Consider the following 13481-nt stretch of genomic DNA (forward strand, 5'->3'; position numbering starts at 1 on the left):
CAAAATCAATTTAATTTTTTTGGAAGGTGTTTATTATCCCTAATACTTGGATGGTTATTCTAGATAGTATGAGAGATGTTCATTTTGTAACTCAATAGCCCATTGTACAAATAATCCATTGTCTTCCTAGCGGGATAAAAAAATACACATTGTACAAATAGTCCATTGTCTCCCTAGCGAGATCCTTTAAAAAATCAATAGTAAAATCAATAATAATGAGAAGTATTTAGATGGTAAATTAAGTTAAAGTCACACAAAACTTCTGAAATAATAAAGGCAACACAGATACAATAGATAACTCAGATGTTGAAAAATCGTTTTCCAAATATATATTATTGTTAATATATCATAGGAGACAGAAATACCCAATAATAGCACATGCATGTTCTTACACACTTTCATTCTCTCACTCCCTATAAAAGCCAACACACACATGGTTCTCTCCAAATTGGATATATCTAAGAGAGATGGAGGGATACACTAAGAAGGTTATGATGATAATAATGTTGGTGATTTGCATGATAGGGTCAATGGCCAATGGTCAAGGCTCGTTTTGCAAGATGCCACTAAGTGGTTTGAATGATTGTAAGCCAAGTGTGAGTAATAATGTAGCCAATCCAGTGGATCCATCATTCAACTCTCCTTGCTGTAAGGCAGTGAGAGGTGCTGATCTTGATTGCTTGTGCGGTTACAAGGACTCTCCTTACTTGCGTGTCTATGGTATTGACCCTACCAAGGCCATGCTACTTCCTATTAAGTGCAAGGCTAAAGATCCCTCTTGGAGTTGCTAGAACATCCAAGATCATGTCTTTTCATTTGTTTCCTTTCTATTATTGTTTCTCTATGTGTATGTTAGTTGTTATGTAACTTGTTATTCTATGTGTTAATTATGTGTATGTTCAGCTCGCTCGTCCACTTAAATAAGTGTTGAAAGTTTGAATTTTGTCTTGGCCAATATCAAACCCTTAAATAGGACTCAAATATGCAACGGATTAGTCATTGACTTATCGGACCGGAGAATACTCTGGGTACAACCAAAAAAAATTATGTGTATGTTATTAATTACTATATATGTGTATTGTATGTTTGGTTTCATTTGTTGTTCTCTTTGGTTTGGAGAATTAGATATTCTTCTATATCTAATTCTAGTTTGCTGTAGTTGTATTTTATTCCCAGTTTCGCTCTAAATTGTTTGGGTTTATTTATCATTTGTTTAATAGAGCTAAGAAAGAGGTATGTATTATTTGAGTATATATTTTAAACGTAACAACTCTTTAATCTTTTATAACAAAATACTTACTTATAAAAATCTATATCATAGTCCTTTATCCGTTGGACTGAGAATATCGTACGAAAAAAAAAGGCTTTGGATGATATGAAATTATATAATTTGATCGTACCAATTGACTTACTCTGTAAGAGTAAAGTGATATGAAATTGAAACCTTAAAGGAACTATTGATAAGTCATTTATACTAAAGGTATATTATACATCTGAATAATTTGCTAAAAGCTATATAGTGGTTAACCTGTTTTTGACATTATATAATGAAAATAAAAGTAGAGAGAAATAACTTTTATTTAGGCAATATTAGTCACTTTTAAGATTTAGTGTTTATAATTTAGAGTGTAAAATTAAGGATTTATGATTTAGAATTTAAAATTTAAAAAATAATATAATTTTTAAAAATATTAATTAATGTGGGTTAAAGAAAGTTCGTCCCTAGCATTTTTCTTACATATTTTATACATCTAATTTGTTTAGAACTTTAGACCTATGTACAGTTAAAAATCTAATTTATCCTCAATCAAATACTTTGGCATGTTTTTTTTTTTTTTTTTTTTTGGTCAAGAATACTTTGGCATGTTTATATAGGTTTCCTAATTTGTAGAGCATTAACAACAACTTTTAAGCCCGGCTAAACTTGAGAACATGCTGGGGTCAATATTGATAGAGAAAAAAAAAAAAAACCTATAACAAAGTCAAACTTAAAAAAATTATTTATGATACAGACTTAACTTGTTAAGCAAAAAGTCTGACTTAATCAACAAATATACTGATTTAGTAGCTGATTTTTTGTGTATATATAACATAATTACTTAATCAAGTTAGTAATAGTGGTATATGTCTTTGGTAGCATTTGTTTAGTGTCTAAAACACATATAACATTGGTCATATACAGTAAAAATACAGAAACACAAAATTTGATATCTTAGGTAGTGTTTATTTAGTAGGTTTGTCTACCAAATTTTGAGATACATGACATATTCACATCCATATTTTATATGTGGTTAATAAAAAGAGACACCTAATACACATTAGTACACAAATATATAAAATTTGTGTACTACTACTTTAGTGAGACACTAAGACACAAAGGTTAAGACATAAGTTTTTTTACTTCTATTTTTAATAGTAGTATTTTTTTTTTTTTTTGAGATAAAAATAATATTGACATTTATAATTTATATTCTGTTTTGTGCATAATTACTAAACAAAATAAAAATTTTGTGTTTCTTTATTTATGTCTTCAATATTTGTGTATTTGTGTCTATATCTTCACCCATATATGAACCAAACACAACCTTAGATGTATGTCACTTATACAAACATTGACACAATCTTTACATTTTTGTCCTCCATAAATTTCAAGATTTCAGATTATGCCCCACCCTAATACCAACTTTTTTTTCTTTTCTACCCGTGTACTTGTGGGCAAATATTCAAATATTTGCTATTTGTAGAAGCTTAAGGAGCAAGTAGTCAAATACAAACATTGGGCCCAAGTATTAGTCAAGCCCAACCCAAACATATAACATTCTCAAGTCTCTCTTCGCTCTCCGTCTCTATAAAATCGTAAAACCCTAGGGTTCCATTCGAAGTTTGCATCGCGTGCTGGTTTTGTTTGTGTTTTTAAGAAAAGTGAATTTTTGAAATGATGGTAGTTGATGTTATCAGGTTTCGATAATGGCCTTCATAATCCCAGATAAGCTATCGAGTGCTTATACTGATTCATGGGAGGCCAAAATCGACATTTTGGAAGTTTCGCTGATAAATGCCGATCTCGTTTTATCCAATCAAGGCGTTTACTAGTAACTTTGCCATACATTCTTTTCCTTTTTCTTTTCCCTTTTTCTGAGCTTTTTTACTTGGTTATGAAATTCACCATCCACAAAAATTATTTATTTATTTACTTATTTATTTATTTATTTATATGATCCAATATATAGAAGGGAATCGTTTTGATATTTTACAATCTTTTTAAGTCTTTATGATATTCTTAAAGTTTGTTACTCCTTTTTTGAGAGTAATCCTTATTCTATTTTAATGAAACAGTCCTGAATATCTAAGTTACTAGCTTTTAGTACATTAAAATAAAAGATTTAGCTACATCTGTCATTGTTGTTAAGGATTAGGTATTAACAGAAATTTTTAAGTTTTTTATTTTAATAAACATATTGAAAATTTAAACTTTTATTTTCCTCAATTGATATCATAGTTAAACCCTAAAAAGGAACAAGTAAGAAAGCTGTTGAATTTGAATTGAATAGAAATTTGTCCTCTCCAGGCTTATGTATTTTGATGACCATTACTCCATCAGTGCCCCCATTTATGATACATCATGGCCAATTGGACGGCCATTCAATGTTGGAGGCTTGGAGCCTCAAAGTAAAACAAATTAAAGGAATTTTATAATCATATCAATAAAACTATAACTAAAATTCACTTCATTTACTAAATGAAAGATGAAACCTTTTCATATCTTGGAAGGTAAATACAAGATTCAACTATGCTATATTTATATTAAAAATTAATTATTAAATCAATTATCCGTATAGAATATATATTAAAGTATAAAAGATATATTAAAAATAATTTTTCATATACAAATATATATGGTGATTGATATTTAATACATAGCAAATTTTACATAAGATTGGTTACAAAACTCAGGGCATGATGTTCGAAGAATTCAAACAATTGCCATCTGTGCCAATTATTGTAGTTGTGTATGAAATTTTAGTTATACGAATTGGATGAAACCTAGGTAATTTGTAAAGAAATAGTGGTCCTTTCACATAATTGTAGTAATTAGTTTTTGATACACTTCTGGCTGTAAAGGATTTTACATTTTCTTAGAATACAATACGCCATTGAACGAGTTAAATCGGTTGCACTACATTGTGGAATTATGCACTAAGTTTTAATAAAAATGGAGGAACAAAAAAGGGAAGTACAAAAAAAATAAATTGGAATTGGTACTCTAATTTGTACCATCCAAACAATTCATTTGGTTTATGGTACTTCCTCTATTGCTATGATTGAATTTTTCAGCTTCAACTAAATGATTAAAAATAAATAGAATTAAATTATTAATTTGTATAAAATCATTCTTTTAGTTGGATGAAATAAGGGAATAAAAACTTAAATAGATATTTGTGTAACTCCACTCCATCTAATACCATCTGTGCATACTGCAAAAATACACCATCTTCACCCAATTGCATTAAAGACATTGCCTTGACACAGAATTTCATAGAAAATCTTTAATGTGAAATCAATTTTAAGTCTAAAATGTGCAACCCATTATTGTTAGCGGTTCCTATAGCTAAATCAAGAAGTGGTAAGCATCGATGCTTACCGTGGGAACAAAACTAGTAACAGACAAGTAAAAGAAGTATAAGGCATCTTCTATAATAAATTAGAAATTTGCATTTTATATCCTAGTCAAAATTTTCAATCTCAGCATTCAAATCCAATCGTTATGGTGCTACATACTACATTATCTTGGATCAAAGGGTTTACAACTACTTGTGGTATAGATGAACAGCAGTGAAGATGAAGAAACCTGCCATCTGCGTCACAATCAAATAGGTACCATTACATTAGGTGCCAACTAGTCAAAATGGGCAAATTTATAGCAATGTATGAGAATGAGAGGAAGATACTTACCATTGAAAATGCTGCTCCGTAATAGGGATATGCTGCTGGTATGAATCTCTCATATTCGTTATGTCTGAAGGGACGGACAGGGATCTACGTACAAAGTTCAAAGGCATTCGAGAATGATGTGTTGTAACAATACCTTGATGACAGTAATAATGTATGCAGTTTTCGAAATAGAGGTTGACATAGTCATGGAAAGAGGAAATTTTAAACCCATACGGGTGAGGGTGTTTGTGTGTAAAATTGCTAGGTTATTTATGGATGTTTGCCGACAAGTTTCAACACAACCTTGCTTAGAAATAATTGTAAATCCAAGGGATAAATTGGTGTTATGGAATTAGAGGATCAGCAGTTACCTGTTTGGATAAAGACAAGCTTGTATATCCAAGTCTTTCATACTCTACTTTGAATTGAAAAACCCCATATACATCTGGAACCTTAAATGCTGTGAAATAATAACCCTGAAAGAGAAAGCATAATTTAGACAATTACACTCAAGGTTTTATATGAGAAGAATAAATAAGCATCACCAAAACAAATTCCAAAGCACCTTGTTGTCAGTTGATAAAGTCTTCAAGACATAAGGGCTCATCATGTAAAATTGAACTTGAACATCATTGGCTACGTAAGGTTCCCAAGTTTTGCCAGACCACTCGTAAATTTCAACAGAGTATTCCTTTAAGAAAATTTCAGAAGTGAGCCACAGCCAAAGAAATTATTCTACCTTTTTTTTATATGGAAAAAGAGCATTAGAACAGTAGCTATATTACCAAATCATCATTGATCCTATAGATGGCTGGTTCATCAACTTCCCCAACTTTATGGTGTTTCACATTCACCGCCTTAATATAAAAACATGAAGCGACATTACATCAGAAAAATGATTCTAACGGTGTTGTCAATTATCAACTGAATGAAAGAATGGAAACAACATTGATGGAAGCATTTTGTTTATTACCTTTAGGTGACCCCTTTCATGGAAAACCCATTTGCTAAGTTCAGTGACGAATTGCTCATTACCTGACTTGTCATGTCTGTTATTCAAGCAGTACTAAACATAAACACCAACTTTATTTATAGCATGCTTGGATGAAGATAGTATTGAGGAAGAGAAGGGGGACCAGGGTGGGGGGACATACAGCCACCGTAAGTTGGAAAGTGAAAAACATCACATAAACTAGCTCTTACAAACTTTATTATGGTAGTGTTAACATACAAAACTTGTTATTCTAGCAGTGAACAACAGGAAAGAAGAAAAAGTTTATTTCGTTACTTACTTGGTTGGACTCCCAGCCTTCTGCACATCAGACCTGAAAAAACTGCAGAAAAAAAAATCCAAGTATGACATGTTAAAAATGCACTTTACACCATATTACAAAATACTGATTCACAAGTGAGCATTTCGTACCGGTTGCTGAACATGCTCAATGAGCCAGATATCAATATCCGAGCATTATTTCTTGCCTGTTCAAAAGAATAAAGAATGAATAAGTGAGTTTTTTTTATCAGACGTGAAGAGAATGAGTGAGGAAATACAGCTAATGTCCAGATATCATTACAGAAGACATAACATCATGAAAACATGCTTCACAATAAAACAAAATGATACTCAAATTAAAGTAACATATTTGTGAACTACTATGGCAAATAATGATACTCAAAAAAGGGGAATGTAAAGGATAAATAACGTGTTTCGAAGGCAATAGGACATCATGAGGCCAGAGGCATCAAAATGAGGACAGCAAACAATACAAAACACATGCATATATGCAACAACATGAGGGGAAAAATGAGGAAGAAGTGTTGGGATACCTGTACAACTGAAACTAATGACATTGAAGTTCCAGTAAGTGATGGAGGACTAGTTAACTTTGACTTTGGGTTGGCAGAATAAGCTGAAGGAGATGCCGAGAGAACTTTCAACACCTGAAATTAAAGACATATTTAAAAAGAAACAGAAAGAAAACGAAACACATTTGCATGAAGGAACCAACTTCGTATTATACCTGGTTCAAGACTAATGATGACAATCACACTACAAGATTATAAGGGGGAAAGAAAAGAAAATACCAGGCTATTGGAAGGGTTTAATGAATGGCCAATCCCCTGGAAAAGTACTGGAGCCTGTTGCATGGAACAAAAAGATCAGAAATTAATAACATACAACAATATGTTAAATTGTTAATGCCTTTATCAATGTTGGGCATAATGCAGCTAACATTTAAGCTTAAAATGCACTTGCCTTGATTTTCTCACTTCCCAAAATCACATCAGACTTTATAAAATCGTCGCTAGCAATCAGTGTATGGTCCCCTTCGGTAGCAGAGACAGCATATCCTGAATGGTCTATAACCAATGCACTAGAATCCTAAAAAACAATTATTAACCAAAAAAAGAAAGGGGTACAAACAGTAAGACTCCAGTGCCCAAAATAACTTGCGAATTGCAAATGAAAGCATTGATCACATAATAACTGGTAATGACCAACAAAAGAGAAACCAAATATCACACACAAATTGAATTCAACTAATCAAATTTCAACACTTAAAGCACCTCATCAAAGTCAACCCCACACTCAGTGGCAATTTCCCTGATCAAATCAGAGGCATTGCTGTTAGCTGCAACAATCAAATCATGCCCCGAATCAACGAAATCCAAAATTGCAGCTGCATCAATTGATCCTCCAAAACCTACACAATCCAAAACAAACAAACCACCGTCACTTCTCCGGAAAAAAAATCGACACTTTACATCGCAGACAAGTCAAAGAGAAAAACAGAACTTTCCCTATACCCATTTCGCGAAAACAGTAACTGAAACTAAAAGATCTGAGAGCAATTAATACATCCATGAAAATGGACGGAAAATCTTACGTTCGATGGTGGGGGAAAAGAGGATAAGGGCATCGTAGAGGTACTGGCCGTAACGCTGGAGAGAGATAGTGGGGTCATCGGCGAGCTTGAAATCGAGATCGAAGCCGCGAGATTTGAGATTGTTGAAGAAGATGGAGTGTGAGGATTTGATGGCGAAGTCGTCCAGCAAAACCAGAACGCGACGATCCGAGGGTGTATCGGGTGAGAAGCAGGTGCATAACAGAGGAACAAGCCCCAGAAAAAGAACGATGAGCTTCTTCGACATTGTAGCTGATTGATTCTCTCTCTCTCCCTCTCTCTCTACTGCGACTGCGAGTCAAGTAGAGTGTGATGGTTTTTCTTTCACCAAAGTCTTCTCACACCGCAGTGGGGCTATTTTGTAATTTTGTATATTTTCATTTTGGCCCCTTAATTATTGAAGAATTGTGTGCTTTTCCAGTTATTGTATACTTGGGCCGTGGGCTGCTTATTCACTAGCCGAAGTAGCCCAATCTGTTTTTGGTGACTAGCCCAATACAATTTAGATCTACTCTATATGATTTTTTTTTTAGTAACCGAGACTTTGGTTGAGTGGTTAAATATGTTGTCTCTTGATATATTGCACTCGGATTCTTCTGAGTATTTTAAATAGATTTATAATTTTATCAAAATTTTAACAGGTTATTATAATTTGAAAATTTATAACTAAATTATTACTAATTGTTATTTAAAAAAAAAAGAAAACAATAATATTGCTATTAATAACTTATATCAAACTCTTGTCTATGTTGTCAACCCTACTTGAGGCTCAAGCAATTGTGTTGCTTATAATCTGTGGCTTATATGTTGCGTTTGATTTTAGGATCTTTATTAGTAAAGCATCTACGATTGCTCTCATAATTAGTTATAAATTTTGAACTAATGTGTTGAGTGTTGACCATGAACCAAGAAAATAATAAAAATGCATTGGGGGGACTAACAAATTGATTCATTGATGTCAAATTTAATCAGTGTTCGTCTTTCTGCAGCTTATTTAGCAATCAAAAACTTTCATGAATTAAAAAAAATTCTAAAAGTGGTCAACTCAGTGATCGTTTCTCAGCAAATAAATAATCATAGATAATGAAGAGGTTATATTAAATTCTTTAAAGTTAAGATGATCTGATTAACAGTAAAAATAATCAAATTATTGGATTTGAATCTTCTAAAGTTTAAATTTCACTCTAGGGAGTAAAGTGTGATATCTCACCATTGATTTCATAGGTAGAACCAAAAATAAATATGAAAAAGAAATTATTCAAGAATAGAAGATCACATTTTACTCTCTAAAGTGAAATTTTAACTTTAAAGGATCTAAATCCCAAATTATCATATGATATGATACAGTTTAACAAGTATCAAACTCAAGAATCCAAAGAAGTTACAATTATAAGGAGAATTAGTGTCATATAAATGTAATAAATAACACATAATCACAAAGTACAACATTTTTTTCTTGGAATGAAGACAGTGAAGAACAAGCTAAGGTTCCTAACCATCTTAGACTAATAACAAACTCAACATTTGAATATAGACACAAAAACATTGAATGGAAGATATTTTGAGAATAATAATGCTGGTTTATAAATTATAATCATTATTGAAATGAGAAACATAGAATCTAATCCTTGTTGGCTAATTTCTTGACAATTGTGGCCATGTGCTTGCCTTGATACTCAGCAATGGCTAACTCTGTTTCACTTGCTTGCCTTGAACCATCACCAGCAAAAGTTCCAGCACCATATGGTGTTCCTCCTTTGATGGAATCCATTCCAAACATTCCAGCACCAAAGGTATAACCAATTGGAACATAGAGCATTCCATGGTGGACTAACTGTGTTATTGCTGTCCAACTACAACATAATAAAATGTTACATTAGCCAAATTAAAGTTAGTGGATGGACCCTTATTAATCATATCACAATCATGATAATGACTCAAAAAAAAAAATATTGAGAAACATAATAATTGAATATTTTATTAATCATATCACAATACATTTTTGGGTATATACATCCAGTTCTTCTATATTAAAATTTTTGGGGCAAAAAATGTTTGGCTTCCGATCTATTTTTTCTGATTATTATAGATGGAATCAATATATAAGGAAACAATATTAGATCAAGCAACAATGATAAGTATGTATTACCATCTTATGTTGATATTACTTCATGAGTTTGTGAAGATTCTACATCAATTAAAGAATCATATAGGGACCTACACTGACCCTACCAAAGCATATTTTTTCCCCTAAAAAGACTAATAATACCCGCACCAAGAATAAACAATTCATGTATTGAAATCATATTCACTACTAAGCTGGCTACAATTGTAAAGTTCCGATCCACCACCAATAACGGATATGGTTATATTAAAACTTGCTGTGATTTCCAGACTCTCAATGAACTATATTCTTTTCTCTAATAGATAATAAGCACATTATTATGATTCATGTTGCAAACATTCAAAGAAGTTTAACGTCCAGTTTGCTAACTTTTTTGAAAAAATAGCTTAAATAATAAATGTTTATATTAAAAGTAATTTATAAATAAATTATTTTATATTTAATTTTTCATTTTAAAAATATTCATTTTAAAAAAATGTAATAAAAAAATTTATTATGAAAAAAATTATTTTTTTTTAATTTTTCTATAAACTCTTAAATAATTTTTTAAAAAACTACAATTTAATTTAAAATTATACTAGGCATTAATATTATATCTTTTTATAAGTTAAAAATTAAAAAAATATTTATAAACCTTTCCAACCTTTTATATTTGTTAGTTCTGAGTATAATTAATCATAAAGATGTGATAATGATATGTACTATCCTATTAGCTGCTCTCTCAGCACATCAAGTTAATGCAAAAACCTACTCTACATTGAATTTTAAATCACAATATTTACTGGTCCATAAAACTCTAGCTCTGGAGTATTTATAATCTACATACACAGTTTTTAATAATACGATGTCATGTTATTAAATCATGTTCACCTTGTAAATAGTAATTTTGTATTATAAAAAACTTGCATTTATTTGATTTTTAAAATAACTAAAGTTAAATAAAACCCCTTTTAATTATGTTAAGAATACATAAAAAAAACCAGTCATTCATCGATTGTTCGTATAAAATAAAAATATATATTAAAATATATAAATAATTAATAATATATATATAATTACTGATTTAATAATTAATTTTTTTAATAAACGTACAGTATTTTTGAACCCCTTTACTTGTATGATAAATTCGATATTTGTATAAAATATTTTTTAAAGTGGTCAATGAGGAGTTGATTTAGCTACTTAAAGTCTTAAACACGGTTTAGATCACTTTTTAATCGTCTGAAATTTAAACTCAAAAAAGAAAGAAAAAAAAGGTCATACCAAATTAGTTCATTATCCATTTTCGGTGAAAGTAACAAGATTTGAATATTGAGAAGTTACGGTGATCTTACGCGGTGGTTTCTTGGCCGCCACCCTGAGTGCCGGTGCTGACAAAGAATCCGGCAGGAACACCGGCAAGCTTCTGCTCCTTCCACAACTGCCCCGTGGAATCAAAGAAGCCTTTCATCTGCGCCGCCATGCTCCCAAACCGAGTCGGAAACCCAAACAGCAACCCATCCGCCTCCACCAGCTTCTCCGCCGTTATCAGCGGCACCGCGTCATCCTTCTCCGGCGCCTGCATCGCTTCCAGAACCTCCTTTGGAAGCGTCTCCGTGACTCTGTACAACACTCCTTCAACTCCTTCAATGGTTTCAACTCCTTTCTTCATCGATCTCGCCAGTGATTCCACGTGACCGTACATTGAGTAGAAAACAATGAACACTTTGAGATTCTCCTTTGCTTCTCTCGCCGGTGGCGCCACTTCTCGGCTCGTACTAGTAGTCGCGATCGCTCTCTCGTCCACGCCGCTAACCGGTTCTTGGATCTTTTCCGGTTCGGAAACCGGCACCGGTACCTTCTTGGACTTGCTCGGTATGCAACCATTTCCTTTCCCCATTAATTGTGTAATTACTTGCAGAACAAGAAAATAAAGTGTATGATAGGTATGAATTAAGATTTAAGAGTATAGATGGAAAATAATGTGAAGAAGAAGAAGCAGCAGCAGCTTGGATTTGACTACACTTATGAGCTGTTACAAACTATTAAGATAAGAAGACTTAATTAGAAAATAATTGCCATTGGTTGGCTCCCATGCCTTACCTAGCTTCTTCTTCAAAATTTAGAACACAAACTTTAATTTATCACCCATCTATATTATATTATTTTTATTAATATTTAATTAATAATATTTTATATTTATATTTATTAAAATTTTATACACATAAATTAATATTGTTTATATTTATATTGATTAAATAATAACTAAAATTATTAAAAATTGTTACTCTTATTGAGTTTTTCTTAATTTATTATTATTATTTAAATAGCTACTGACGTAGAGATGTTTTTTTTGTTGACTGAAATAAACTAAACAAAGAAAAACAAAACAAACCAAACAAGAAATTGCTTAAATAGAAGTACAGTCTCATTTAAGACTACTCTTAAACTCTTCCCAAGGTGAAAGAAACTCCATATGCGAAAGTTGTATGTTATAGTATCTGCTACCGTGTTTGCATTTCTCATAATCAAACGAAAGTCAACACGCCAATTCCAATGCATGATCTCTTATTTTGAGCACCAATGGATCAATAAACCCAAAATCATCTTGAGTAATAAGATTAAATGCTTCCACACAATCCGTCTCACAAATAACATCTCGTTGACCCGCATCCCAAGCTAAGAGATATCCTCTCCAAATAGCAAACAATTCTCCTTGAAGAATACTATTACTCTCAATTATTTCCAAACACTCCATTTGCCAACTCCCATTACAATCTCTAATAATACAAGTAAAACCAATACTATCACCCGAACCAAAATAACTAGCATCACAATTAATCTTAAAAGTACCAATGGATGAGGATTCTCCACTCACGTAAAGATGTTTGTAGGTGAATTTTATATTTGAGAATAATTAAATAATTTATTATATTTAATTAAATTATTTAACTAATATAATATATATTAATATTTTATTTATTATGAAGTAATCATTTATTATTTATTATTTTCGAGGAGAGCAGAACGTGGCATGAGGGTTATTTTTTCTTCTTAAGAAAATATTTAGCAGCCAAAGGAGACAAAAATAAATTGGTGCCAAAGAATAAAATGATGCAGGGTGTGGACTCACTATAGGTTAGTTGAATATTTCCCTACCATTGACACGTTCCAACTAATATTTCTCACAAATTTTTTTTTAGTGTCTTAATTATGGGCAACAAACTGAAAGTATAGATTGATATGTATTTTCTTTATTCGATATACAGGTTCCAAATTTCGAATTATGTTTTTTTATTAATGTTTATGCTCCCATTATTACTAATGCAATTATTGGTATACCTAACAAATTCAGAGTAGTGCAAATGCACAAGCTTGTTGCAAGTTTTTAAGTCAAGGCAATTTCTTATATTCACAGGTGTAGATTTAAATATCTTAATGTATAATGTACCAAGTTCAACTCGGTGTATTATAGCATCTACCATAAGTCATTAGTGGCGTTTAATAACGATAATTAAAGGGTATGTGAAAGGTATATT

General features: G+C 31.6%; 2 protein-coding genes and 1 non-coding gene across 3 annotated transcripts; 1 reads left to right on the top strand and 2 right to left on the bottom strand.

Moving 5' to 3' along the window:
- Nucleotides 1-2979: 2979 nt before the first annotated feature.
- On the top strand, nucleotides 2980-3111 carry LOC130972372 (small nucleolar RNA snoR83). Its single transcript, XR_009083555.1, has one exon. It is a non-coding gene; the product is annotated as a small nucleolar RNA snoR83 (small nucleolar RNA).
- A 1579-nt stretch (nucleotides 3112-4690) lies between these two features.
- On the bottom strand, nucleotides 4691-8158 carry LOC130970673 (dolichyl-diphosphooligosaccharide--protein glycosyltransferase 48 kDa subunit). Its single transcript, XM_057896830.1, has 13 exons — nucleotides 7821-8158; nucleotides 7501-7637; nucleotides 7190-7315; nucleotides 7018-7071; nucleotides 6760-6873; nucleotides 6356-6411; nucleotides 6225-6266; nucleotides 5906-5981; nucleotides 5718-5789; nucleotides 5498-5623; nucleotides 5304-5408; nucleotides 4954-5037; nucleotides 4691-4856 (listed from the first exon to the last, which is right to left on the bottom strand). The coding sequence occupies exons 1-13, from the start codon at nucleotides 8083-8085 to the stop codon at nucleotides 4809-4811; spliced, it is 1305 nt and encodes a 434-aa protein (XP_057752813.1). The 5' UTR covers nucleotides 8086-8158; the 3' UTR covers nucleotides 4691-4808.
- A 1038-nt stretch (nucleotides 8159-9196) lies between these two features.
- Nucleotides 9197-12049, bottom strand: LOC130970858 (probable NAD(P)H dehydrogenase (quinone) FQR1-like 2). Its single transcript, XM_057897062.1, has 2 exons — nucleotides 11298-12049; nucleotides 9197-9691 (listed from the first exon to the last, which is right to left on the bottom strand). The coding sequence occupies exons 1-2, from the start codon at nucleotides 11840-11842 to the stop codon at nucleotides 9460-9462; spliced, it is 777 nt and encodes a 258-aa protein (XP_057753045.1). The 5' UTR covers nucleotides 11843-12049; the 3' UTR covers nucleotides 9197-9459.
- Nucleotides 12050-13481: the final 1432 nt, after the last annotated feature.

Source organism: Arachis stenosperma, chromosome 3 (assembly GCF_014773155.1).
Source record: "Arachis stenosperma cultivar V10309 chromosome 3, arast.V10309.gnm1.PFL2, whole genome shotgun sequence".
NCBI classification, from domain to species: domain Eukaryota; kingdom Viridiplantae; phylum Streptophyta; class Magnoliopsida; order Fabales; family Fabaceae; genus Arachis; species Arachis stenosperma.

What these genes read in the sequence shown, in the direction of transcription:
- LOC130970673 (XM_057896830.1), bottom strand. Translation starts at nt 8,085, where the DNA reads ATGTCGAAGAAGCTCATCGTTCTTTTTCTGGGGCTTGTTCCTCTGTTA. An exon ending in GTGGGGTTGACTTTGATGAG is followed by an intron (nt 7,316 to 7,500) that starts GTGCTTTAAGTG and finishes ATTGTTTTTTAG; the next exon opens with GATTCTAGTGCATTGGTTAT. An exon ending in CATTAGTTTCAGTTGTACAG is followed by an intron (nt 6,412 to 6,759) that starts GTATCCCAACAC and finishes TCTTTTGAACAG; the next exon opens with GCAAGAAATAATGCTCGGAT.
- LOC130970858 (XM_057897062.1), bottom strand. Translation starts at nt 11,842, where the DNA reads ATGGGGAAAGGAAATGGTTGCATACCGAGCAAGTCCAAGAAGGTACCG. An exon ending in GGCGGCCAAGAAACCACCGC is followed by an intron (nt 9,692 to 11,297) that starts GTAAGATCACCG and finishes ATTATGTTGTAG; the next exon opens with TTGGACAGCAATAACACAGT.